At 54.7% G+C, this 27368-nt stretch overlaps 3 protein-coding genes across 12 annotated transcripts in view; 1 reads left to right on the top strand and 2 right to left on the bottom strand.

Annotated features, from left to right (window-relative positions):
* Nd-13b (NADH dehydrogenase (ubiquinone) subunit ND-13B) overlaps positions 1-27368 on the top strand; it is a 383813-nt gene that overhangs the window by 209972 nt on the left and 146473 nt on the right. The gene's annotated exons all lie outside the window — the stretch shown is intronic.
* Shot (dystonin-like protein short stop) overlaps positions 1-27368 on the bottom strand; it is a 200005-nt gene that overhangs the window by 36669 nt on the left and 135968 nt on the right. For 7 of the 10 annotated variants that reach the window (XM_077691304.1, XM_077691303.1, XM_077691298.1 and 4 more), the window contains 12 exons: positions 15516-26855; positions 10127-10273; positions 9821-10039; positions 9583-9696; positions 9029-9112; positions 8172-8786; positions 7474-7668; positions 5749-5967; positions 5049-5261; positions 3718-3895; positions 2715-2822; positions 1782-2209 (listed from right to left, as the gene is read on the bottom strand). In XM_077691304.1, the coding sequence (XP_077547430.1) occupies positions 1782-2209; positions 2715-2822; positions 3718-3895; positions 5049-5261; positions 5749-5967; positions 7474-7668; positions 8172-8786; positions 9029-9112; positions 9583-9696; positions 9821-10039; positions 10127-10273; positions 15516-26855 (13860 nt within the window). The remainder of the gene's footprint in view (positions 1-1781; positions 2210-2714; positions 2823-3717; positions 3896-5048; positions 5262-5748; positions 5968-7473; positions 7669-8171; positions 8787-9028; positions 9113-9582; positions 9697-9820; positions 10040-10126; positions 10274-15515; positions 26856-27368) is intronic. The other 3 variants (XM_077691306.1, XM_077691307.1, XM_077691302.1) reach the window with 2 other exon arrangements.
* LOC144159671 (uncharacterized) lies at positions 10280-15508 on the bottom strand. The gene has a single exon (XM_077691308.1). The coding sequence runs from the start codon at positions 15321-15323 to the stop codon at positions 10782-10784; it is 4542 nt and encodes a 1513-aa protein (XP_077547434.1). The 5' UTR covers positions 15324-15508; the 3' UTR covers positions 10280-10781.

The following is a 27368-nucleotide window of genomic DNA, read 5'->3' as shown; positions in this document are numbered from 1 at the left end:
GTCACACTCCTTGCTGTTACAGAAACTGGACAACTATGGAATATGTAAGATGTACTTGATGCTTTTTGAAAGTTACTTGTCTAACGTACAAACGTTGTGCGAGTTTCGGGCTGTTTCTCTGGTGAATTTCGCTCAACTTCTGGAGTGCCTCAGGGAAGCAACCTGGGCCCCTTGTTGTTCTTGATTTTTATCAATGACTTGGCTGAGCGCATGCAACACTCTGAAATGCTCCTCTTTGCTGATGACATTAAGATCTTTCGGCCTATAGACAGGGCTAGCGAGTGCTCTCTTCTACAAGATGACATCAACACCGTGTCAGCATGGTGTTCAGCAAACATGCTTCGCATCAACCCATCAAAGACCAATGTGATATCATACCATCGTCGACAGGTGCCGATTCAATTTTTGTATAAGCTGCATGGGGGTTCCATTGCTCGAGCGTCAACAGTGCGGGACTTGGGTGTGCACATTGACTCATCACTAAGTTTTAAACACCACATTGAAAAAACAGCCAGCGATGCAATGAAATCCCTTGGACTCGTAACACGTGTCACGAAAGAGTTCACTGATCCTACCTGCTATTTGTCCCTGTTTCGGGCTATTGTACGTTCCCGGCTAGAGTACTGCTCGGTCGTATGGAACTCTGTTCCTCAATACTTGTCACTGTCTCTGGAACGAGTCCAGATGAGATTTGTTAGAATCTATTATGATCGTTACCTTTTCAGGAAAATATATTACACGTATGACAGAATACTCGACCACACTGGATTAAGCAGACTGAGTGACAGAAGAACACTCCTCGATATGTGCTTTCTTCACAAGCTCATTCATGGAGCTGTTGACTCTGCCGATTTGCTAACTTCCATCAATTTTCATGTCCCCACACGATGCCGTTCCTCGCCGCTATTTTATCCTGACGTCAATCATAAAAGTCCTGTCCAGAGAATGCAACTCCTTTACAACTCACTTGAAGTGCCTGATCTGAGTATCTTTGATCGTTACAGCACTTTTGTGCAAGCTGTTAAAAATTCATCTACAGCCTGAGTGTGTACTTATGTGTTGTAAAATCAGGCGAGTCAGCCATGTAATGCTTGTTCCATTGAGGTTATTTTCATTTCTCATGCTCTTTTTTCGCTATGGTACACATCTTCTGAGTGTGTTCTGAGTGTCTTCTTTTGCGTTGTAGAATCGTGTGAGTCAGCCTCATAATGTTTGATCCATTGATGTTATTTTTTTTCCCCATTGTACACATCTCCCTTTTCTATCCTTTCCCTTGTTTCTTCTGTGCACCACGCTGAAGGCGTCATGCTGTTTGTGGGCACTTATCTAAATAAATAAATAAATAAATTACTGTATTAGCACATTAGGCTTACACCAAAAATAAAGACATTCATTTGAAGTTTTCACGAGTACATCTGGGCACCAATCATAAGCCCAAGAGTGCAAAGATGGGCTGGTCAGCTCTATTTTTCATTTTGGAGTGTGAAATACCAAGATGGTAACTTATAACGAATGTCTAACAGTGAATTATACCAGTCAATTTGGAGAGGCAACCAAATCTAGCAAGGATGAACAACCTGTGATGCAGAGCTGCAGATACATATTGACCAATGATATACAATCCATTCCGGCAAAATACAGGGTTTCTCGAAAGAAATACAGGCTGCTGTTCCGGTTTGCCAGTAAAACAAACAATCCCCCATGGAACAATACAGGTTGCTATCCCGGTTCACCAGCAAGCCAAACTGACCCCCCGAGCGAGATAGCCGTGGAACACCCACCTGGAACTCCCGCAGGAGCTGGAGCAGGAGGAGGCGAGAGCGGAGGGCCCCCTGCAACGCCTGCCAGCGGCCCAGCAGCTCGTCCAGCTGGGCCTGCAGGGCGTCCGCGCCGGGCGCCTGTGGCCGCCGGCGCAGCAGCTCCTGCGCCTGCAGCCGCGCCCGGTCCACCTCCAGCTGCCGCTCCTGCAGCTCCGCCTGGAGCTGCCGCAGCTGCTGCAGCTGCTGGTCCGCCAGCTCCCGCGTGGACGGCAGCTCCCGTGGCACCGAGCGGCCCTTGGCGAAGGTAGCCAGCGTGCGCAGGGCCTCGGTGCAGGTGCGCAGCTCCTCGGACAGTGCGTCCGCCTCCTGCTGTCGGTCCGACAGGCGCACGCCCAGCAGGTGGTACCGGTGGTTCATCTCCGACAGCTGCTGCTGCACGGGGCTCAGGTCTGGGGGCCGGCCGACAAGGGGGAGGGGGAGAGAGGGAGCGCGCTTCAGGGCACCGCTCCTCAAACGAGACTGCCCGGAATGGCATGTGTGGCTACAGCACCAATGGCCAGCGCCGGCAGTGCACGGAATGAACCAGCTTCCCATCCAAGAGAAACTCCGCACGCCATATGAAGGCTTACTGTTGGGCTAGAGTACGGTAGCTAGGCAGCGTGGTCACAAGGGCACAAGAAGGGACCATACAACAGCGCTGTGCAGTCGTTTACCTTTTTCTGGCACAGCGGTAACCATGATATAGAAGCAGCAGCGCAAGGAAAAGATGGCATACAAAGATAACAGTGGTCTGCCCTCACATTAGCTTTCATTGACGTCTTTCCAACAGTTTGACAACCTTGATCTACGCGCTGCAGTCTACACCTGGATGCCCGTACGTGATAGCCGCATAGTTTGGCAGATCAGCGTCGTGCAGGCAGTGTGAGCAAAGGAGTCCCGGAGCGCCACACTCACCCTCCAGGGGCCCAAACTGGTCGAACGAGCTCTGCCTACTGCTAAAGCCACTGGAGGCACTGGACTGGGGGCTCTGCATTGCCCTCCCATCGGGCGGTGACGACGACTCTAGTGGTGCGCATGCGGGTTAGCCAGGGGAGGGGAGACAGAAAAGGTTAGCGCTCAGAGGAGACCGGCACAGAGAGACCCCCCCCCACACCCGCCATGACCACGGGAGGCACTGTGGCATGCTGGCACCACCAAGTGGCTGTGCCCTCAGAGCATGCAAGTAATGCTAGTGCTGCTCAATGAGCCAGCCAACCTGGATTGTGGGAATCATGCATAAAGCTGTAGGGAAGAGATTCTTGAATACCTTCTCACTGGCAACTCAACCTGATCACCCCCAAAAGAGATCTTCATTTCCTTAAACTAAACAAGGTAAGCAAATAGAACAGTGAGGATGTTTCCCGACACTTTTGGCAAGCCTCTTCTCCCTTTCCTCATAATTGCACCACTGAACCCCCCCCCCCCCCCCCCCCCCCCCCCACTCCCTTCCCAAAAGATGCAAATGCCTCCCCACAACGGCGACGCGACGAGAGGTGTGCTGAGACTGTCAGAATGGTGAAGGAAACTGCGCAGAGCGGGTGCAGTGTTGTGCTGTCTGGGGATGCTTGGCTTGCAAGCGCACCGCAGAGTAAGCAAGGGGACTTTGCTTCCCTGAATTTTTTCCCCAAGCCTGTGCTACCCAACGCTACCAATGTTCAGCCACTTGCGTCCTCAATTTTTTTTTTTGCTCCACTTGCGTCCTCAAAGCATTTGCTCCAACACTTGAGACGAACAATTTCTTAACCTGTCCCTTGTGCATTGCAATGCACTGCAAGGCAGCATGCCTTTAGACAACACTGCAGTGCTCCCACCCAGCAGCACCTCCTCCCACACTGACCGCAATCCTCCCTGGGTGGGAAACACTACTCTGGCATCCAAAGAAATGGCGGCATGCACGAGCAGCAGCCGCAGTGCTCACCGTGTGTGGTGGCGGTGGTGCCCCCATTGGTGTAGGGCTCCTTGTGGGGGCTGCCCCCCTTGCGGGCAGGAGTGGGGCGTGCAGAGCGGCTATCGGCCCGCAGCGCGTCATAGCTGCGACCCAGCTCATTCACCCGGTCCATGGTGGACGCGTACTCAGCATGTTCCTTCACCAGCGGCTGCACACAGAGGCCAGACCTTGACTGGGCAATCTGCTAGCACGTCCATGGTAAACCCCCAGACACAGGCGTGAATCCCCTTCCGACAAGTGTCTCGAAAAAAAATAAAAAACAGGCCTTTCCTGTTATCTGAAGGATTTTAGCCAAAGCCACTGCAGTGCAAGGAATGTTATAGTCCTCTGACACAGCTGTACGCCTCTGGTGTCAGCTAGCAAGAGCTGTGAGCTGAGAGTACTGACACTGCAGGCACCACGGCACTTGGCAGACAGCAGCAACACACCTGCATAGAACTGCACCGCCCCTCACAGAGGCGACACAGAAATTGCGGTCCCTCGCTTGTAATGCAAAATAAGAAGTGATGATTTAATTTGCATCTGCCACAAGCCTGTGCAAGCAACCCTCAAAGGAGATTCAAGCAAGAAGCAACGGGAAGTGTGCTCAGGGTCTTGCACCACTCAGTCTTTCCAGCAAAGTGGTCTCTTTTCTTGGGGGTGGGGAGGTTATGCAGCGGAGCTACACCTGGGCCACGAGGTGTACCACAATGGATAGACACAGATGAATTTAGACTACGGGCATTTTTGTTTCAGATCCAGCAACATAAGGGACTGTGTAAAAAATAAGTACCATGAACTAATAATGTAAACAGGCAATGAAAAATCTGCTACAAAAGAATCTCAGCGCTATGAACCTCCCAGCTGTTATCACCCTAGTTACATGATTTTATGCCGCACTGGCTCTATTACTCTTTGGCTCTTTGGTCTTAGGAAAGACACGTGTTTATGTCAGACGCTTTGTTTAGCTTGCACGACGAACCTTATCTGGTGCCTATTGTTTTGTTTACCTCCCTTCATCGACTTTTGTTTGTTGTGTTTGACATGGGATTTTTGTTACACCAAAGGGGTGGTGCAGCTGTTGATACCGGTGTGAAGTGTATATGTGTGTGTTGTCATTTCGCCCAAAAATAAAGTTAGACTTCCCACTCGTCCTGTACCCCTCATGTCTTTGTCCTCGTCTTTCGTGCCGTCGTATGAACATGAAGCTGCAGCTTTGCCAGCAACTGAACCTGGGTGGCGTGAAACAGGCGTGCAGCCGGAGGGAGCCTCCCCCGCCCAGAGAGAGAGGAAGAAAGAGAGGGAGGGAGGGAGGGCCCCACCTTGATCTCGGCCGCCTGGCGGCGCAGGATGTCCCGGTCGAGCGCGAGGGGCCCGAGGGCGTCCAGGCGGCCCTCGGTGGTCTGCAGCCACGAGAGCACCTGCTGGCGCAGGGTCTCGTAGGCCGACCCCTGCTCGGCGCGCAGCCGGCCCTGGCGCTCCCGCTCGGAGAGCAGCTCGCCCAGCTCCTTCCACTGCTGCTCCAGCTGCTTTACCTGCAGCAGGGCACGGGCGCCACCAGTCGTCTCATGCTGCATGTGGCGCTGCCGTGCGTTCCGTAGACACACGTTGCAGCACATCTAGATGTGCTGCTGTGGTTGCCCTTTCCGAAAACATTAATTGTTCCATCAGAACTGAAGTGACACTGAGAGGGTTCACCAACCTATCATGGTGCGACTGCTCAGCAACTTCACTTGAGCATAAAAATGCCATCTTCAGCTTTTGCCTGCTTGTTTCACACACTTGAGGTTTGTTCGGGGCCCAGTTCTCAGTATTCCTCCAGAGAAATCAGAATACGAAGTGTTGTTCTGTCTGCAAGCACGGTTAGTGTGCCAAAACTTGGTAGAGAGACATGCAGGGCAAGGTCTTTTTTTCGCTGTTGAGAATCAGAGACCCCGTTCTTTGATTGTACAGCAAGGAGCTCCGCATGTGCAACCCCCCGCGTCAACGAAACTCCCAAGGGGATGGGGCCTGCCTAGTCACCTTGTCTCGCACGGGACCTGTGTCGGTGACGTCGCGCTTGGCGCACAGGGCGCGCCCCGCGCGCAGCAGGTCCTCAAACTCGTCTTTGCGCAGGTTTCGCTGGTTCATGGCGTGCTCCAGGCGCGGCTGCTCGTCGCCCTCCACCGCCTGCAGCACACTGGCCAGCCACTCCTCGAAGCGGCCCGCCATGCTCGTGAACTGGTCGAGGCAGCTCGACACCTGGGCAAGCCACACCCCACCTCAGCACGCTGGCACCAAAGGCACTGCGCTGCTCACCCGTGTCCAAATGTCCCAACAGCAAAAAATACAGCGGATTACAGCATAGAACATTTAAAACGTAACTGCTTATAGTGCAGGACCGGATATAACGTGGTTTTTCCTGGCCACCGGTAGGCCTCCCATAAAACTCAATGCATAAGCGTACCACTTATAGTGCAGTTGCCCGAAGCGCAGTACTGTTTATAGTGCGGTTTTTTGGCAGGTCTGCTGATTGACCGGCACAGCTGGGGCACCGTTTTAGGGTCGCGAGAAAGAATAAAGAAGACAGAATCAGCCCCCCCCCCCCCCCGCTCTCCTCTAATTTCGATACAGGAAAACAGGCACCCTTTAGTTCGTGTGTTCCATTCGCACGCACGTGATAACCACAACTGTCCTTGCTTGACGCTCCTGGAAAGATAGCGAGCCCCTCCTCTTCCCCCTCATTCCCCCCATAAGCAACCCCCCTTTTTCATTTTGAACATCTGGAGATAGCAAGCCACAATGCATACGTTTACCCTACTTGTACGCTGTGCCTACTGATAAGCAAGTGCCTTCAGCATGGCAAACACGAGCCAAGGGGAGGGAGGGGTGTAAGGGAGATTATATATATATATATAGAGAGAGAGAGAGAGAGAGAGAGAGAGAATTCCGCTTGCTTTGTTATCGTGTTGTCCCGTGGCATCCATTTACAGACGGTAAGAAATATAGACGTGCGCCCTCCGAACAGAAGCACAAAGTTAAACCCATGCTCACGGTTCGCAAGACCATGCAACAGCTTGTAAACCCTGCAGTAGCGTCTGATATGCAGGAAAAAAAAAAAAAAAGGGGGGGGGGGGTGGGGGGGGGGGGGGCAATAAAGACCATGCTGCTATTTTCAAGTGGTCTTTGTTTCAGTGATGATAAACCAAGAATGATTGAAAGGTAGGTTGCGATGTGATTGCAATTACTCATGTCTTGTTTATAGTGCGGTACTGCTTACATTGTGAATTTCTGCGACCCCCATTACATACATTATAACTAGTCTACACTGTACTTCTTTAGATCAGGAGCTTAGAGACCCAAGGAAGCATTAAGTAAAGGGCAAAGGGGAATTCCAGTTTGATCGTTAATTGTAGAAATCCACAATACCTAGGTTAAATCTAGGTATACAAGAAAGCCAAGGGTGTCATAGCTATCACAGTGGTTCTGGTGCGCTTACTTTGACGTTTTTGTGTTTCACTCCAACCAAAAAAGAAGGGGAGGGGGGGCATGGAATTGCTTGGGTCTAGCTGGTACAAGATGAACCCTCCACCACAGGGCAGTGCAGTAATCAGGAGCAAGAACAACGAGGATAAGAAGGCGCAAAAACGTCACCAATGCAACAGAAGTGTCAAGTGTAGTGCTTTTGAAGCTCCGACTGGCACCCCTCAACATCTTCGCCACTAGGACTCGGTGGTGTCAGTTAAGCCAGAGAGATGGCAGGCTCACCTCGTCGAGAAGTTCGCCTCTCCTGGTTGACCTGTCCAGCATCTTTTCGAAGCGGCCATTGATATCCTTGAGCTTGGCTTCCACCTTCTTGGCCAGCCGTGCGTTGCCAGGCAGATCTCGTGCCGAGGCATTGAGGGCGTCGATGGCCGGATGCTGGCCTTCAATCTCTGACCGGAGCACACGGTGCTCATGGATCTGGAAGGGCCATCGAGTTCCCATGGTCAACCTCAGTGAAATTAGGGCACTGCAACTGCCCCCTGAGCTCATTGAGCCTTGCCGCCAATGCAAAGGGACGGATTTTGTCGCACCTGTCAAAGCTGTGCCGGACACGACACACAGGCTCAGGGGGGTCAGGTACCAGGCACACGAAATGGATGATTGTGCGGTTGGACGCACCAAAGATGGAGGGATCCCGATTAATTTTGACTGCTTTGGGATTTTGAACATGAGCCAAAATCTTGACACACAGGCATCTGCTTTTTGCCTCCATCAGACAAGCAGCCTCCGTGGCCAGAATTGAAGCTACGTCTTTGGGCTCGGCAGCCCAGCGCCATAGCCACTGGGCCAATGCGGCAGGTTACGAGGCACGAGGACGTCATCCCTCGGCATTATGGCAGAGGCACCTGAGCTCCCCATCCCTGTGGGTTCACCGGATGTGCACTTGAGCAACAGTACCAACAACAACCAATGGCCCGAACCTGTTCATCGAGGCGGTCTCGCACCAGGCTGGCCAGCTTCGAGTTCTGGCCCCGCTGGGTGGCCTCGAGTTCGTCAAGCAGGCGCAGCACGCGGTCCAAGCCATCGGCAATGTCCTGCGACTGCACCAGTGCCGTCTGGAGCTGCTTGCTGCGCTCGGCCACCAGCGACAGCATCTGCTGGTACACCTCCTCCAGGTTGCGCACGGCCTCCTCGACGGCCGGCCCCCCCGAGGGCGGCAGCGCCTGCGCCGCCTGCTTGGCCGTCTCGATCAGCCGCCCCTGGCCCACGGCCTCCAGGTGGAAGGCCCGCACCCGCTCCAGCTGCTCCTGGATGGCGGGCGGCTCGGCCGCCGTGGGCTCCTCCAGCAGCCGCTTGGCGCTGCGCTGCGCCTCGTTCAGCCAGGCCGTGGCCCGCTCCATGGCCTCGTGGTAGGCGCGCTTGCGCTCGGTCAGCCCCGAGAACTGGTCCCCGAGCCGGTTCACACGGCTCAGCAGGTTCTGGTACTCAGTGCTCACGTGGGACACCTGTGAGCGGACCTCACTCTCACTGGGCTCCAGGTGGCTCAGCCGCTGGGGCAGGCTGGTGCGGTGCTCGTTCAGTGTCCGCAGGTACTCCTGGCGGGAGAACGATCCTTGTCAGTCTGGGCCCCCAGCCGCGTTACTTTCAAGTCGTTGCAAACAATGCCGCGGTGATGTCAGCATGACACAACACATGACACAACAGCTAAGCTGGAAACACCCACATCCCTCTTTAGCTAAGCTAAAATGCAACGTTCGTTCCCAAACCCTACTTTTCGCTTAAAACAAAAAACACCAATCTGAAGATCTTGCTACTGCACCAAGAAATAACGACTTACCTTGGACTCGTCGACAAACCGCTGTGCAGCCATGGTGATGAAACGAAGGTCTGCTTGATGGGCAATCACATCACTGGAGAACGCCTGGAGCCACAAAGAACAAATCACATCTAAAAACCAGGCACTGGAGTACCATAAAAGCTAGGTGTTTTCAATTTTGAGTTAACTTTGTTTCTTTGCAACAAATCTTGCCTACAACATTTAATCAAAACATGCATGCCACAATAGGTGTTTTAGATAGCAAGTCTACCCAATTTTGTCTGTAAGTCAGCAGCTTTGACCCTTTGACCAGCAGCAATGACCCTTATGTAATGTACACTAAACACACCAGCTCACACATCTTTTCCGCTAAGCAGTCTAACAGTATGGCAAGAGAAACAGGCACTCCGTGCCTACCACTTCATAGTAACTTTCAGAGGCAGTCTACAAGCAAACAAACAAGCATACATAGATAAAATAAAGACACACGCATAAAGCCATCTATTCTGTTACTCTAGGTTACTCAAAACCAAAAGCCCGTTGCACTTGGCCCTTCAAAGGCCCATCACACTCACTCTGTAGTGGTCAGCGTTGTCAGCCACATTCCTGATGTCGTCCAGCAACTCTTCGTGCTTGGCCAAGACCTTGTAGGCACTGGTGAGCCACGTCTTGAACACATCCATCTCTCCCTGAAGAGCCAAGGCCGGACACGACAGGTTAGCCTCCAATCGCGCGCTCAAGAATTGGGGACTGACCGTGGGGACTGCGTGCTCAAGAATTGGGGACTCCCCAAGCAAAGAATTGGGGACTGACCGTGTACTTGAGCAGCTCTTCGAGTGCGGCCACCAGGCGGCGGGTCAGGCGCTCGCTGCGCTCCTGGCAGAGCTCGAGGCGGCTCCGGCACTGTGCCAGTGGCCGCTGCAGTGCGTCCGTCTCGTCCCGCGACAGCAGCTCGTTGGAGGACAGCTGGCGCACCTCGTCGTAGAGCGACAGCACCCGCGGCTGCTTCAGGTCCAGCTCCTCCCGCAGGTGCTGCGAGCATCGGGCACACACGGTTTCCCACCCGGCCACTCTTCAACCAAGAATGCGGTGAGGACCGCAAGGCGCCGCCCCACTCACCTTGGCCGTCGCTAGCTGCTGCCGGAGGCTCTCCACATCTTCAGAAACGGCGCCCAGGTTGGCCAGGCGCAGCTCAATCTCTTCGATCCACGAGGACAGCTGGGCAATTTCGTCGTCGCACGTCTTGCACCGCTCCTGTGCTGCAGCCTGCCAAAAGAGGGCGCCACTGCGAGTCAGGCGTGGCGCACAGGCGACTCTACAAAGTGGTTCCCCTGTTACGTGCCGAGAGAAACTGTTAGCCACTCAACCCAGGAGCCGCCGGTGGGGTGGGGCTGTGAGACAGTGTGCCGATGCCGTCCCCAGTGCAGTGCCGTCTCCACTCCTGCCTGTCAAGGGCCAGGCGGAAGACGCGAGTCACGTGCCAGAACTGTTAGCGACTCAACCCAGGGGGTGGTGTTGGCGGGGCTGAGACGGGGAGGGGGTATCCTTAGTTTGCCACGCACACGCTGCCTCATAGCTACCAGCAGTTCAGTGCCAGCCACCCCAATGATAGTCTGCAAGTGCTCTCTTTCCTGGGAACAAAGTTTTCCCTACCCTTGCAGCAAATGCAGCAATCACGGTAAACTTGACCTGCAACGCCCCCTCCTTTGGGCAGGGCCAGCAATAGTGATGCTGCAAAGTACAGTGTGAACATCAGGCACTCTGCCCACTACTATCACGGTGCAGGCAAACTGAAGAGGCCCCGGTGCAGTGGATTCGCCGTAGTGCAGTGCCGACTGACCCCCCTTACCCTGTCCTGCGCAGCCTGTGAAAGGCCCATCCGGCTTCTGCCGCCCGGCAGCTGGCTGGCCTGAAGGTCTGCAAAGCTTTCGGCTGCGAGCTGGGGACTGGGGGGCATACCTGGGCCAATCCAGGGTGGAAGGCGATCTTCATCCACTGGCAGCCACCGGCCCGTCCAGGGGCACAACAGCAGGCCCTCTGCTGGCCGATACACACCGTACTCAACTGCCTCAGACAGCGGCAAAGGGCTGCGCGGCGACACAAAAATGCGGCGCGCAAGTGCATCTCCAAATGAGATGCAGCCGCGATCGGTGGCGGCCAGGACGGTGCCCGAGGCCGCATCCAGAATGCCCTCTTGCACGGCCTCCTGCAGGCTCAGCACCCTCTTGCCCAAGGTGTCCTTGACGAGAAAGGAGCTGGGATCCAGGTATCCGTGCCTGGATGCCCCCGCCAGGGTGAGCGTCTTCTTGCACTCGCGGTCGGTGACCTGGCCCGTCCTGGGGCAAAGGTCGCCCTGCAAGAGGGCCCCGTCGAAACTCAGTGGCGAGGGATGCACAACTTGCCCAGGCAAGCCGGTGCGAGGACCATCGCCTGCCCTGTGAGCAGGGAGCACTTGACTGCTCGTGACGGCTTCCCTTTTGTCGTGCAGCACCTGCTCAGTGCGTGGTGGCACACCACTGTCAGAGGGCAGTCCCAGGCTATGGGACGGAGAAGGAACGTCTGTTTGAGGAGGCCACGTTGAATCGTCGGACGCTTGGAAACTTGACTGGCCAGGTTTGAGACCCACAAAGGGACTTTGCGATTCCGTGGGCCAGCTGTCTGAAGAGGGTGGCCGTGGATGCCTCTTTCGTGGGCCTGGAAAGTCCTTCTCAACCGCCTTTTCCATTCCAAAGTGTTGTTGCAAATGGACAACAGCTCTAGATGCAGCCGCATCTGCCACTGCATCTCCTTGCCAGTCATCTGCGAACATTGGCCTATTTTCTGCAATCTCTACTCTGACGGCATCAATGCCATCGTCGGCAGCCTCAACGTGAACAATCACAGAGTGCTCTTGGCGACTGCCCCCTAGCGGACATCTGTCACGATGGCCAGTTCTCGAGGGATCTGGCGCCACAGGCTCCCCCTTGCCAGGTTCTGCCTTTGTCTTCTTCCCTGGCTGCGAGCCCTTGGCTACATAGGACGATGGTCCTGGGCGCACCCTAGTCACGTTTGTGGCTCTATCAAACTCTGTGTGGAAGGCCACTTTACAAACAGCCTTCACTGGTTCAAGGAAGTCTAGATTCTCGGCAGTCTCTTGAGTTGAGTCCATTACAAGGTCGTCAGTACCAGAAGGCTGTGCTGTTGCATCGGAGCTCTGGCACTCATCTGTCTCTTCAGCAGGAGGAGGCAAGTGAGAGACACCAGACTTGACTGCTTGGTCGATAGTGCTGTCAGTTGAGGGTGTCAGCTGCTGCACGTCCGGCTCAAGTTGCTCCTTGAGGTGCACGGCAGCCCTCTCCTCAACTTGGGGGCTGCCCGACGGCTGGCATATGACTGCTTTCACAATCTCATCTCTTTTTTTTGCCTGCAGCTGATCATCCACGCCATATAAGTGATCAAACTTGGTGAAGTGTGGGCTCCCAACTGCTGCAAAACTAACAAACTCCAAAGACGGCAGAGAGTGGCACTGACTGCGTAGTGATCTTGGGGCCCAAGTTTGAACTTCTTTGGCTGCACAGGTTGGATCATGTATTTCTGCACTTTTTTTGCCCATTGGAGTAGCAGGAAGCTTTGGCAGCAGACTGTGAGGCACAGACAACACCTCAGAGGGTGCCAGAACGGCGAAGATTGGACCCTCGTCAGAGTGATCTTTTGGCGACAATTCCTCCACAGAATCTCCCAGTGCACGCTGCTCCCCACTGGGCGGAGACAGACTCGAGTGGGTCGCTTGGTTGGTTTTGATGACGGGCAGTAACTCTGCCGATGACACAGTCTCCTGCACAAGCTGCCTTTGCAAAGGAAACCGAATCCCTTCCCCGCTTTCTGTGGCCGGCTGTACACTGGGCAGACCCTTCGAAGGTTTGAGCTCCAATCTTGAGGCAAAGCGAACACTGGTGCTGCTGGTGATCGGCTCCGTGAGTTGCTTGCCAGGACTGGTGCCTGCAGCCAGGGTACTACGCACCCTTTTAGCAACCTTCTTGCCACGCTGCAGATTTCCAATGCCTTTGGTAGGCCCCTTGGGATGTTGGACTTTTAGGACACGATGTGGCACTTCCCTTGAAACAATGTTTCCGGGACCACCTTTAATGGAAGTGTTTGCAGACTCCTGCATGACGCTCTCTTTGTCAAGCAATCCACAATTCAGAGCCTCCTTCAAGCTAAGGAGCTCCGATGACCTGGGATCGAGGAATTTGCCACTTTCTTCATCAAACAGCAAGTCAGCAAATGCTTGACCCAAGCCTAGCGGAACTTTGGCATGTATAATCATCTTGGCGAGCACGGCCTCATACAGATTCAGGTCCTGAGGGACGTAGCGATTGCGCACGGCATCGACCAGACCTGTCTCCAATGCTTCCGTCAGTGTCAGAAAGCAGCCACTGTGGATGTCCTTGACGTAGCTGTCACGGGGCGTCACCGTTCCCAGTTCCAAAGACTCCTCGAGGTTCAAGAAGGAACCCTCCACGGGATGGAGAAGCCGCCCAGTGCCCGGCTCGCAGAAGCCCAAACAAACCATCTCCACCAAGGTGAAAGGCCTCTCTATGTCAATTACGAGGCCATCCTGTAGGGCCCTTGAAAGTGGGAGCAGATGCTGCCCGTCCCTGACCAAACCAGACGACAGCTCCACCAGGCCCTGCCTGCATGCCTCTGCCAGGTGCAGGGGCTCTTGCTCGGGCTGAGAAAGGAACGGGAGGTACGGGTCAACCATCCGCCGCACCACCAGTTCAGTGAGGGAGACCGTGTAATTCAGCCCCTGGATACGGAACCTGTTCAAGTCTTCAAGGTAAGACCCTTCTCTGACAAGGCGCTGGAGCGGCGTGCTTGGCTGGACATTCAGCACGAGGCCTTCCTTGAAGCACGACCCCAGGGGGATCAGGGTGCCATCGTCCGTGGCATATTTGGAAGAGTGCTTGTCAATCTTGCCGCAAGCTATTGCCTCTGATAAAACGAGGGTCCGCCGTGCATCACCCTTGCTCTGCAAGACTCTTGTGGAACTGTCATCGACCAACTGTCGTGCAAGGGCATCCGTCAAGGTGAGCAGGCGGCCACTTGCTGGCTCTACCAAGTAGCCACTCTGGTCATCAAAAAGCCCCAGCGAGAGAGCCGTCTTGAGGGGCAATGGCGGCGACACCTCCAGCAGGTCACCCTTCTCAAACGCTAACATCAGGTCTATGGGCCCACCATTGACGCGGAGAACCCCTGCTCGATCATCAACCAGTCCATAACTGACAGCCTCCAAAAAGGGCAGCAAACGGCAGCCCGAAAAGACCATGGTTGAAGTGGCACTGACAAAGCCCGACCTGAGCGCGTCGCGAAGGGTTTGCGGATGCTCGCAAGAGGGATTCAAGATTAGACCGCTGACAGGAGAGTAGAACTTCCTCAGCACAACTTCCGACAGTGGAAGAGCCTTGGCAACGGGCAAGATCCAACCCCTCCCCGCTGCCTCGTACAGGTCCACGCTCACATCACAATCCGTGTCCCACATGGTGCCCCTGAGAGGATCCACAATGCCTGCAGCCATGGCCTCGGAAAGGGACAGCATCTCGCCACTGTGCGCCACCTTGACAGTCAGCACGTCCGGCTCAAGGACACCTTCGCAGATGGCCTCCTGCAGTGTCAGCCGGGGTTCCTGAGCTGCGGGGTGGTGCAACGTGCCGGCACTGGGGCTGTAGAGGCCGAGTGCCAGGGCGTTCTGCAGTGGCATGGGAGTGGCCGAGTCCAGCAGAAATCCCCAGCGAAGAGCTTCGTCTGCCGTGAGCTGGGGAGGCCCCACCCAGCACCCACTGGTCCCATCCAGGAAGCCCAGTCTCACTGCCTCGGCACACGACACCAGTCGGCCCTCACCTATCCGCACGCGCAGCCTCTCTGCATCAATCAGGCCTCCCCGCACGGCTTCCCACAGCCCCACCGGCCTCCCAGTCCCTGGGTCTCGGATGTCCCCCGAGGGACACTTGCTCCTGTCTGCCACCAGACCCCGACAGATGGCCAACTCCAGTGGGAGGGAGGCCACACTGCAATCATCCACGCTCACAGCACCAACCTCTAGCGCACGCACGAGCGGAATGTGCATGTTGCTCTCGGGGTCTACCACAACCGTGCCAAACCCATCAATGATGCCCCGCTGGACTGCCTGTGAGACGTTCAAGCGCTCCTGTGTATCGGGATGAACAAAACACTTGAGGCTTTTGTCATAGATGCCCCTCTCTACAGCAAGTGGGACACTGACTGCACACTTATCCGACAGCAGGTATCCAGATGTGAAGGCCTCGTCTAGGGTCATCTGTTCGCCCGTGAATGGGTGCACGTAACGGTTCGAGTCTATGCTAACAACATGGGTTGGTAGCTCTACCAGGGGCACAACCTCGTCTAGCTCCTCTGAATAAACCAACACAGAGGACTGGTCAACGACATGGTTGCTAAGCACTTCATGCAAGCTGTGAATGCCCTGCAACAGGGGATGAGAGAAAGTTACCTTCTCCTGGTCAAAGGTGAGACCTCGAATTGCCTGCGCTAAGGTCAGCTGCCCTGCCTGGCTGGCACTTATGGTCTCCCAAACGATCCAGCCCAAGACACTAGCTTCGAAGAAGGACACGTGCTGCTTCGTCTCTGGATGCGCCATTTGCCCCGTCTCTCGGTCAACAATGTTGCGTGCAAGCGCTTCTTCCAGGGTGATCATTTGGTTCGTCTTGAAGTCCCTGACGGTGACGTTGGACAAGTCGACAAATTTTTTCTCCACAAATTCCGCAAAGGAGATGGGCTTCTTCGTCTTGGGATGGGTGAAGGTCTTGAGACTTGTGCTGTACAAGCCCTCAGAGGTGGCCGACTCAAGCGTCAACTCGGGTGCTGATTGGTCCATGGCCACAAGCTCGTTCATGCTTCGCACCATCACAATGTTGTCTTCAGTCAGCTGGTGTGTGTTTAGCGCATCTTCCAAGCGCATGGTTCGCCCAGAGCTCGGAATGAACACAAAGAAGTTTCTAGGTGCCATTGCATCGCCTCGGATGAGCGTTCGCACGGGCAGTTTCTGTCCAACCACCAGCTCAGCTTCATAGTCCTTTCTGTATTCGGTGAATGTCTGCTTCACCACCACTTCAGTGCTGCTAAAAGTGGATACTTCTGTCGTAGGCATGACTGAGTCTTCAACATGAGCTAGCTGATCTGGGGGCGCCTTGCCAGGAGCCCTCTGGTCCAGCGACTTGGTTGACCTCGCAGGTTCTTCAGGAACAGTCTTCTGAGCCCGTTCCTTCACGGGGGACCTTGGTGTGGCCTGCCTAGGTGGGGATTTTTGCTCCTTAGGCGGGGACTTGGGGGCAGCCTCCTTTGTTGGAGATTTTGTGGCTGCTTCCTTTGTTGGAGACTTTGGAGTGGCCTCTCTGACTGGAGATGTCCCAGTAGTCTCCTTGGCTGGAGACCGTTGGGAAATTTCTCGATCTGGAGACTTCGGAGAAGCTTCCCTCATCGGAGACCTTGAGGTAATATCCTTGGTTGGAGACTTCGATATGGCTTCCCTGGTTGGGGTCACTCGGCCAACTTCTTTGGATGGCAACTTGCCTGCAGCTTCCTTTGATGGCTGCCTCGGAGCAACATCCTTGGTTGGCGACTTGGGTGCAACATCCTTGGTTGGCGACTTGGGTGCAACTTCTTTGGTTGGCGATTTGGGGGCAACTGCCTTGGTAGGCGACTTGGGGGCAACTTCCTTGGTAGGTGTCTTGGAAGCAACCTCCTTGGTTGGCGACTTGGCAGAGACCTCTTTGGTTGGCGACTTGGCAGGCAACTCCTTGGTTGGCGACCTGGCAGGCAACTCCTTGATTGGCGACTTGGCAGGCAACTCCTTGGTTGGCGACCTGGCAGGCAACTCCTTGGTTGGCGACTTGGCAGAAACCTCCTTGGTTGGTGACCTCGGTGGGGCCTCCTTAGGTGGAGATTTTGGAGCAGCCTCTTTGGATGGAGATCTTGAAATGGCCTCCTTTTCCTGTGGCAATGGAGTGCCTGCCACCTGCTTGATTGCTGGCGACTCTGGCCGAACTTTACGAGGTGGCCTCTTCGGCTCCACACCTTCTTCTGGTGCAACTCTCGCCTTATGGCTGGGCTGCGCTTCTACTCCGAGCTGCTTTGATGGAGAAGCACGGCCCTTAACTTCCTCAGGCTTGCCAGCAGGCATTCTTCCAAATCGACTCGGCAGCATTGGAAGCAGTGGGGCATCAATGGCCACCAACAGTCCACCTTGAATAGCCTCCCAAATGGGCAACGGCTCCTGGCCGGTTCTGACCAGCTTTTCAGTGGCCAAGTCAATGAGGCCCAAGCTAATGCCGTCTTGAACAGTAAACACGTGCCCCATGCTGATGTCAAGGAGCACTGTACTCATGTCAAGATGGCCGGCTTCTGCCAGTTCATCAAGGCTCAAAGGCTGACTGCAGCCGGGGACCCAGAACAAATGCAGGTCATCATCATAATACAGTTCAAACAACTGAATGAGGGTGTACTTGCCAGGATGCGCTGGAGACGTGCTGTCACGTGCTAGCAGGCCTGCAGAAAATGCTTCACTGACTGGGAGAGTGATGCCCTCCGTAGTGTACAAGCCCCGTTCCAGATCGACAAGTCCCTGCTGAACTGCCTCCAACAAGCTAGGCCTCTCAATGGATGTCTGCACCTGAGCGAGTCCAAGCCGCTTAGCCTCATCTAGTGGTAAAACTTCACCCGTCTCAATGTTTTGAACTTGACCAGGATGTGGCATGGTGTAACCTGACCTAAGAATGATTGTCGTGCCTCGGACCACAGTGGTGCGGTGAGTTACTGGAGCAAGGTATTTTATGCTGCGCTCCACAGTTTCCTGGACCATCAACTCCGACCGGTCAAAGGGAAGGAGCTGCAGAAGACCAGAGTCCATTGCATCTGAAACAGACACATCTTCGCCAGTTCTAGGATGCCTCATGCTCAGGGTTTTCTGACTGATCAAGCCCTGGCTAACTGCCTCACAGACATGCACACTATCCTGAGTGGGAATTGAGGGGATCGGCAAGAGCAGACCATCCTGAATGGCTCGTTCAATGGTCATCTTTCTCTTTGTCACTGGGTGAGTGTAGGTATTTTCATCCACATCGACAACACCCCGCTGCAGCGCAACGGGGAAAGTAAGAGCGAGCTTGGGTATGGGAATTGGCGATGCAGGTGTGTCGACCTTGTCAAAGAGTTTAAGTTTCTGCACGGCATCCACCAATGTGACTGGAGAGCCGCCTGTACGTCTTACAGAACCTGTCTCCCTGTCGACAACATCGGATGCAAGCGCTTCCTTCAGAGTCAAGGGTGACTCTTGGCCTGGTACTTTGGACATTGGGTTAGCAATGTCGCACAGGACCGCCTCATCGAGAGTGAGCAGAGAGCCAGTCTCTGGGTGCACCACCCGTTGTGCTTCTGGCTCCACGAGTCCTTGAGCAACAAGCTCGGGGAGAGAAAGAGGTCGGCCCACAGGTACAAGCACATCCCCTGTGGGGGTGTCGACGAGACCTGCGGCTCTGGCTTCGTCCGGCGACAGCCAGAGCCCCTGCTGGGGATCCAGCACCGAGCCCTGGTCAGCAATGCCTCTGCGTTGGGCTTCGGCAGGGCTCATGACGAGCCGGCGAACCTTCCGCAGAGTGGGCTGCTGAGACCAGGTTGCTCGGCCGAGGGTCACCTCAAACCGGGGCACGGCATATCTGGACTCCTCAACGTGCTTGCTCGCTTCCTCCTTGGGAGCACTGAGCAGCTCCCGGTAGGCCACGGTGCTACCGCTATCGGGGCCCTGGAGGGACGTCTGCACACTGGTGACCACGCCCGTGACATTGCCCCGCTGAAGCTTGGCGGCCATCTCGGGCTCAAGACGGCCCAGCTTGAGGGCCTCTTCCAGGGTCATGGTCTCTCCCGTCACGGGGTCGGTGACGAGCACCGTGGTCGTGGTAAGCACGCTCTGCTCGGTGGTCCGCGAGCCCTCCTGCAGCTCTTGGGCGGCCTCCGGATCAATCAGGCCGAGAGCCACCGCTTCTTCCAGGGGCACCTCGCGACCAGTGCTGGCATCCCTGATGTGCAAGCTCGTGTGGCGGACCACCTTGGTGATTTCTCGAGTTGACCGAATCGGCTCACTACTCAGAGCTACTGCGTGAACAGTTTCGTCAGTAGGTGACCCCCTGAGGGCTTCAACAGCTTTTGCACCCAAGAGAAGCGGCACCCCAACAACAGCAAGCATGCCTGTCTTAATGGCTTCCTCAAGTTTCCAACTCTGGCCAGTACCCTCATCAGTGTAGCTACCACTGCCCAAGTCAATGATGCCCTTTTCAACAGCTTCCCTCAGCTTGATCTCTCTTTTTGAAGATGCTTCCTGAATAATGACTTGTTCATCCTGTATGCCAGCTTGCAACGCGCTTACAACGTCCCGTATCACTTCAGAGGGCTCCTCTGCTGCAGCTGCTTTGGAATCTCTGTCACCAGCTGCTTCTGGCTGGAGGTCGGAAAACTTGGGGAAGTCCTGTTTTGGCGTCTCCAGCTCCCTTGCTTTAACCTCCACAATGTCTGGCTGACCAGCAACTCTTGTCACATGGATTGATCGCACCGGTCCATGTACAGGAGGTGCCATGCCCAGGTGGTCGACAAGGACCACAATGTTACGCCTGATTGCTTCCTCCATGGTCAGTGTTTCCCTTGTTCTGGAATCTCGGTAGTGCCCCGTGGCGTCCAGGAGATGCTTTTCCAGCGCTCTTGTCAATGTGAGGGTTCTCCTGGATCCAGGTTCATGTACAGTGGCCGAGTCCGGGTTCACAATTTCCATCTGGAGTGTCTCTTCCAAGGACACTAACCTGTCAGTGCCTGGTATCAGAAACAGGCCTTCCTTGGCATCAAACAATCCTTGTTCAATGGCATCCTTGAGGTACCAGCCCCCTGGAGGGATCTCTAGAACTTGTACCTCATGCACAGACAGTCTGCTTTCTGAAACTTCAGGCACTGTCCTTGAAGGAGACAGCTCAGTGCCTTTGGAGATGGGACTCAATGGAGATGCTTTTTTGCTGTCGGGTGCTGCCGCTGTTCTCTGCTTCCCTGGTGACAAGTCCCGACTTTCTGGCATTCCAGGTGCCCTTGGTTTGGACGGAGAAGCGGGTCGGCCAGCAGGTGCCCCTACCAGCTTCCTTGGAGGTGAAACAGCCCTGCCTTCTGGCACTTCAGGCCCCTTCTGCTTTTGTGGGGATGCGTCTCTGCTTGTAGGTTTCCCCGGTTCGTATGCGTCTCTACCTTCGGCAATTTCAGGAGTACTCTCCCAAGGAGACACACCTTCAGTTCCTGGTGCTGCCCGTACCCCCTCATCTGATGGGAGGCTTTCTGGCACTTCGGAGGTCTTCTGTTTCGATGGAGACTGATCCCTAGCTTCATGCTTTCCTGGCATCTTTTTTGATGGAGAAACATCCCTTCTCTCAGGGGACGTGGGCTTCGCTGTAAGTGGTGCCGTGTCTTTGCTGTCTGGCGCTCTGGGCACCACCTGCTTTGATGGAGACACCCTCTTACTTTCAGGTGATCCAGGAGACTTCCTTGATGGCGAAAAATCCCTTCTTTCAGGCTTATCAGCCACCCTTTGCTTTGATGGTGACACTTCCTTGGTTTCTCCGGGTGCCCTTTTTGGTGGAGACAAATCCCTGCTTGGTGATGTCCGAGGCACTCCCTGCTTTGATGGAGACCCCTCTCTGCTACCAGGAGCCCTTCTTGGTGGAGACACGTCTCCTCTCCTTTCAGGTGTCCCAGCCTTCCTGGGTTCTTCAGATGTCTTGGGAGTCCTTTTTGGAGGGGACGTATCCCTATCTTTCGGTGCCCCTGGTGGCTTTTCCTTAGTTGGGGACATCACCCTCTCTGCAGGGGTTTCTGGAGCCTTCTTCGATGGAGACCCATCTCTAACTTCTGGTGTTTCCAACAATTTTTCTTTCTGTGGAGACACTGCCCTGCCTTCACGTGCCTCAGGTGTTGCTTGCTTAGAAGGCACATCCCTGCTTTCTGGTTCTTTGGGCAACATCTTTGATGGTGACAAGTCTCTTGTGAATTCTGCTCCAGGCACAGGTTTCTGTGCGGACACAGCTTCTTTTTCCTGTGTGCCAGGCAACTTTCTCGGTGGTGACATATCTCTGGAGTCAAGTGCATAGGGCACCTTTTTTTGTGGAGATGGATCTCTACTTTGCGGTGCTTTTCCAGTACGTTCCGGTGATCCTGGGATTTTTTCTGGTGACGAATCACCTCTGCCCTTTTGTCTACCCGGTTTCTTTGGTGACAAGTCGTCTTCTGGTGATCGAGGCCTATCTTTTGCTGTGGGGAAATCTCTGCTTTCAACCATTACAAGTGGCTTTTCAGATGAAGACACCTCATTTTTGTTGTCCTCAAATGCCTCCAGCCCCCTTTTCGGAGGGGATACGTGCCTGCTTTCCAATGTCACAGGTGTTTCTCTTAGTGGAGACGCTTCTCTTCCTTGGGGAAGCTCTGGTCCCTTTTTCGGTGGTGACGCATCCCTTTTTCCTGGCACTTTTCTTGTTGGGGATACATCCGACCTCTCAGGCATCTCTGGTGCCTCTTTCCGTGCAGATGTATCGCTGCTTTCCAATGCTGCAAGAGATTTTCTTAATGGGGATGCATCTCTCTTCTCTGGCATCTCTGGTACTTTTTTCAGTGGAGATACGTCTTTGCCTTCTGGTGTACCAGGCACCTTTTTCGATGGGGACACATCCCTTCTCTCTGGAGAGTCTGGTGCCTTCCTTAGTGGAGATACATCTCTGCCTTCTGGTGTACCAGGCACCTTTTTCGATGGGGACACATCCCTTCTCTCTGGAGAGTCTGGTGCCTTCTTTAGTGGAGATACATCTCTGCCTTCTGGTGTACCAGGCACCTTTTTCGATGGGGACACACCCCTTCTCTCTGGAGAGTCAGGTGCCTTCTTCAGTGGAGATACATCTCTGCCTTCTGGTGTACCAGGCACCTTTTTCGATGGGGACACATCCCTCCTCTCTGGAGAGTCTGGTGCCTTCTTCAGTGGAGATACATCTCTGTCTTCTGGTGTACCAGGCACCTTTTTCAATGGGGACACATCCCCTTTCTCTGGAGAGTCAGGTGCCTTCTTCAGTGGAGATACATCTCTGCCTTCTGGTGTACCAGGCACCTTTTTCGATGGGGACACATCCCTTCTCTCTGGAGAGTCTGGTGCCTTCTTTAGAGGAGATATGTCTCTGCCTTCTGGTGCACCAGGCATTTTTTTTGGTGGTGACACATCCCTCCTCTCTGGAGAGCCTGGTGTCCTTTTTGGTGGTGATGCATCTCTACTACCTGGTGTACCAGGCAGTTTTTTTGGTGGGGACACATCTCTTCTTTCTGGGGTGCCTGGTGCCTTTTTCGGTGGAGATACGTCTCTGCCTTCCGATGTAACAGGCAGCTTTTTCGGTGGGGACACATTCCTTCTCTCTGGAGTGTCTGGTGCCTTTTTCGATAACGACACTTCTCTGTCTTCTGGTGTATCAGGCAGTTTTTTTGGCGGTGACTCACCCCTTTCCTTTGGAGCATCTGGTGCCTTCTTTTGTGGAGACACTTCTCTGCCCTCTGGTGCACCAGGCACCTTTTTCGATGGGGACACATCCCTTCTCTCTAAAGAGTCTGGTGCCTTCTTCAGCGGAGATACTTCTCTGCCTTCTGGTGTACCAGGCTTTTTTGTTGGTGACACATCACTTCTCCCTGGAGAGTCTGGTGCTCCTTTCACTGGAGATGCATCTCTGCCTACCGGTGTACCAGGCATAATTTTTGTTGGTGACGCATCCCTTCTCTCTGAAGAGTCTGGTGCTTTTCCCACTGGAGATGCCTCTCTACCTTCTGGTGCACCAGGCACTTTTTTCGGTGGGGACACATCCCTTCTCTCTGGAGTGCCTGGTGCCTTCTTCGCTGGAGATTTATCTCTGCCTTCTGGTGTACCAGGCTTTTTTGTTGGTGACCCATCCCTCCTCTCTGGAGAGCCTGGCGCCTTCTTCAGTGGAGATACATCTCTGCCTTCTGGTGTACCAGGCATTTTTTTCATTGGTGACACATCCCTTTTCTCCGGAGAGTCTGGTGCTTTTTTCAGTGGAGATGCGTCTCCGACTTCTGGTGTACCAGGCACTCTTTTCGATGGGGATGCATCCCTTCTCTCTGGAGCGCCTGGTACCTTTTTTACTGGAGATGAATCTCTGCCTTCTGGTGTACCAGGAATTTTTGTCGGTGCCGACCCATCCCTTCTTTCAGGAGTTTCTGGTGCCTTCTTCAGTGGAGATGTATCTCTGCCTTCTGGTGTACCAGGCACCTTTTTCGCTGGTGACACATCCCTTCTCTCCACAGAGTCTGGTGCCTTTTTCTGTGGAGATACATGTCTTCCTTCTGGTGTTCCAGGCACTCTTTTCAGGGGTGGCACACCTCTCTCCTGTGACATATCTTCTGCCGTAGGCTGCTTTTCCCCTGGAAGTGTTTCACTCCTCTCTGGTGTCCTAGGGATAATTTTTGTCGGGGACACATCTGCATGTTGGGACGTTCTAGGTTCCTTCTGTTTTGGCGGGGACAAATCCCTCACTTCCGGTGTTTTTTCCCATGGTCCTCTGCCTTCAGGAGATCCTTTTGGTGGAAATGTTGTCACTTCCTTTTCAGGTGCAGCTGAGGTTGCTTTTGGTGGCGCTACAGCCCTGCTTTCATACATTTCAAGTACAGTGTGTTGTGTTTGAGATATGTCTATGTTTTGAATCACCTCAGGTGTCTTCCCATCCCTGGGTTCTGAAGGCTTCCTTGCCCCTTCTCCACTTTCAGGTTTTGAAGGCCTGGGTGGGGATGGTGCCCTACCCCGAGGCCTCGATCTTTGCTTGGATGGGGACACCTCCCGCCCTTGAGGTGCTCCCAGAGGCTTCTCCTTTGATGGGGATGATCCCTTGCCTGATCTTTCAGGTTCCCCCTCACCAAGTCGAGATGTCACCCCTGGCTCTTGTGGCTCGAGAACTTTTTCAGGACTCCCGTTAATCTTTGGTAGGCCCTCATGCCCACCAAAAGTTTCGGATTCTTCAACTCTATGTTCCAGTGTTTCTTCAATCAGCAGGGAACTCTCCTTAACCTGCTCAGTTATAACATGTTCCTCAATGCGCGAACCTTTGACTGGGCCATGGGCTTCAGAAGGAATTGTGCGTGCAGGCAAACCTTTTTTCTTCTCTGGAAGAATGCTTGCCGGTTCTCGCTCCATGCCTGGCAGCTGTTCGGGACTTCCGGTGGGAAAATGCCCGTCCCCTCGGGAAACGTCTGTGGTTCTGATCAGAGTCTGCCTCATCGTCAGTTTTACATTTTCGACATCCTCATGCCCGGGGACTTGATCAGGCTTCTCGTCCAAAGCACGCCCAGATGGTTTGTCTGCCCCAGTTTTAGGCTCTGTGGGTGCCTTTGTTTGCTCCCGCGTATCCTGGCCCTTCGTACCCTTTGCAGGTGCTTTAGTGGGACTCCTTTCCTTCGCCCTGCCAGTTGCCTCTGTGACCGGCATGCCTGGCAGGCTCTCGGGTTGCCCCTCCCTTGGTTCCTGGGTACTGTCGGGCCTTTTCTGCATTTCTGGGCTTTCAGAGGGGCCGCGCCAAGTGGCCTCCCTTATGCCTTCCTCAAATTCCTCCATTGCTGCATCCCTTTGTGTGTCGTGAAGTACTTCAGACTTTTGGAAGAATTCGTGCCTAGAGGTTACATGGTATGTCATTGTGTGTATGCTTTCCTCCTGATCCATAGCCAGAGAAGGTGCAGGGGTAATTGGAACCCTGCGCTCTTTCTGCGGCCTTGGAACATCACCAGCACCACCAGGCCTTTTGGGTGGAGATACTCGCGTGCCAGTCACGGGCAAGCCAGCTCTCCCGCCACTAGGCTTTTCTGGAATGTCTTCCAACAACTGGTCGACTTGTTCTGCAATGTCATGTTCACGTTCAGCGAGATCGTCTGGTGTGATCGAAAACCTGCCTATAGGTCGGCCGTCAATTCGCCGTGTGCCCTGTTCCTCTGCGGTGCTTTCAGTCCTGTCATACACCAAATGTGCTTCCCTGCGCAGAATAGGCTCTGGTTCTACGGGTCTCCGTGGTGCGAAATCGCCCAAGTCCATGGGCCAGTCTGTGTCAGGGGTCAGCACCCCACTCTGCACAGCATCTTGCAGCGTGCGGTCCTCAGCCGTCAGTGGGGCATCCCGGGAGCCATGTGACGACACAGTGACATAGCGAGTGATGGTCTTGGTTACGGTGGAAGTGCTAACAGTGATCCTGAGCAACCCTCGCAAAAGGGCCGCTCCCTCGGGAGTAATGACACCCTTTGCGAGTGCTTCCTTCAGAGGAATGGGCAGCTTTGTGGTTTCATCTCTGATTTGCCCCGTTTTGGGATCAATGCGGCCGCTAAACACGGCCTCTGACAAAGTAAGCTCTTGCCCTTTGCTGTCTTTTAAGCCAATCTTTCTGCTAAACATGTCGAAAATTTGGGGCTGCATAATGTCCTCCTCAACGAGTTTTTCGAAAGGAACTTCTCGTCCCGTGCCACTGCACGTGAACACCCCCGTTTTCGGGTTCAAACGACCTTCTGCCACGGCACTGTTAAAGCTCAGGCTCTCGCCAGACGCTGGGTCCTGGAAGGCAGAGACGTCGAAGATTGTCTTCTGACAGACCGAAGTGACGAGCCCCAGGCGCACCGCCTGGCTCAGCGTCAACACCTCACGAGTTGACAGGTTGACAAACCTGCCTTCCGGCGTGACGACCCCCTGCGCCAGGGCTTCGGACAGGGACAGGGCCTCCTGGGTTCCCGGGTGCACAATGCACTTGACATGGGGGTCAAGCAGGCCGCACGCGATTGCCTCCAGGAGGCTCATCCAGGTGCCCGTCCAGGGGTTTTTCACCTGCCCATCCTCGTCCAGCAGCCCGCGCTCCTCGGCGTCCTTGAGAGTCAGCGGAGGAGTGAGCAGCTGACGCCTGCGTGCCTCGGCCAGCGTGTGCCGCTCCCGCGTTGCCGGGTCCACATAATGGCCCGAGTCGAGCAGCAGCCCGTCCCGGAGGGCCCGCGGCAACGACACCAGGGTGCCTTCCCGCGTGTCTGCCACTTCCCCAGTGTCTGCCGACAGGAGCCCCTGAGACAGCGCCTGACGCAGTCCGTACTGCGCCCCGGAGTGCTGATCCCTCAGCTTCCCAGTGGCTTCGTCCACGAGTCCAGTGTCCAACGCAAACGACAGTGTCATGCCCTCACTTCCCTCCCTGTCGTCTACCAGCCAGCCCTTCGCGAACGCCTCGTCAATCGGCACGGGAATCCCCGAAGTGGGATCATTGACAAAACCGGTGAGAAGGTTCAACAAGCCCCTGTCCCGCGCCTCGGCGATCGACAGCCGCGTCACCCGGACCAAACCCAGCCTGAGCAAGTACACCACTCGTTCGCGCTTCACTACGCCCAGCCGAATGGCCTCTTCGATCGTCACGGGCCGACCACTTTTGGGGCTCAGGAGCGTTGCCCGCTCGGGATCGTACAGGTGCTTCTCAATGGCGGCTCGCAGGCTTAGCTCGGCACCCGATGCATCCCTGATGCCGCAAGGCTCGGAGAGTGCAGCAATGAGCCTCGAGTCCACAAGGCCGCGGGCCGCCGCTTCATCCAGGGGGTATTCCCGTCCCGTGGCAATGTCCACAAAGACCCAGCGGTCCAGCCTCAGGGAACCACTTCGGACGATCTCGGTGAGCGTCACGCGGTCCTCCTCAGCGGGCTCCTCCGCGGGCAAAGCCCTGGCTGCACCTGTCTCGGTCAGCACTGCAGCAGTGACCACCTGGGAAGAGAGAGGGGAAACAGGTTTGCAACTTCCAAAGGGGCACAAAATGCACGCACGGTGGTGTGCCAAGCTTTGTGGCGAGGGAAGCAGCAGGGAAGGGCCACCTGCACAAGGGATTCTGACAGCCAGAAGGAAGCGAGTGCTCAGGAAGCGATGGAAATGGAAAGCCACCTGGAGACATAGCTGAACTACCAGTGCCAGCAACAAAATACTAGCTCAACTACCGCACTAGCAAGATTCAGAGCAGAGCGTAGTACTACTGCAGACACTGATGAAGTAGGGGAGAAAACAGCACTGGAAGTTCAAAAGCTCCATAAGCCAATATGAATGATGTTGACAGGACAGGACAATCAAACGAGAGAGAGAGGGAAAAAAAAAAAGGAAACGTGAAAACATTTGTAGCACAGGATGCATCGAGCTCGTAATGGGCAACTAAGACAGCACAGCATCTTCCCAAGAGAAAATGGTAGCTCATCCCGGCTGGTTTATGGCCAAATTCCCTGCTGAGCA

This window comes from Haemaphysalis longicornis, unplaced genomic scaffold (genome assembly GCF_048455015.1).
Source record: "Haemaphysalis longicornis isolate Haplotype H1 unplaced genomic scaffold, Haemaphysalis longicornis Haplotype H1 scaffold_10, whole genome shotgun sequence".
NCBI lineage: Eukaryota > Metazoa > Arthropoda > Arachnida > Ixodida > Ixodidae > Haemaphysalis > Haemaphysalis longicornis.
The sequence above is the reverse complement of the archived record's forward strand: the minus strand, read 5'-3'. Positions and strand labels throughout refer to the sequence as shown.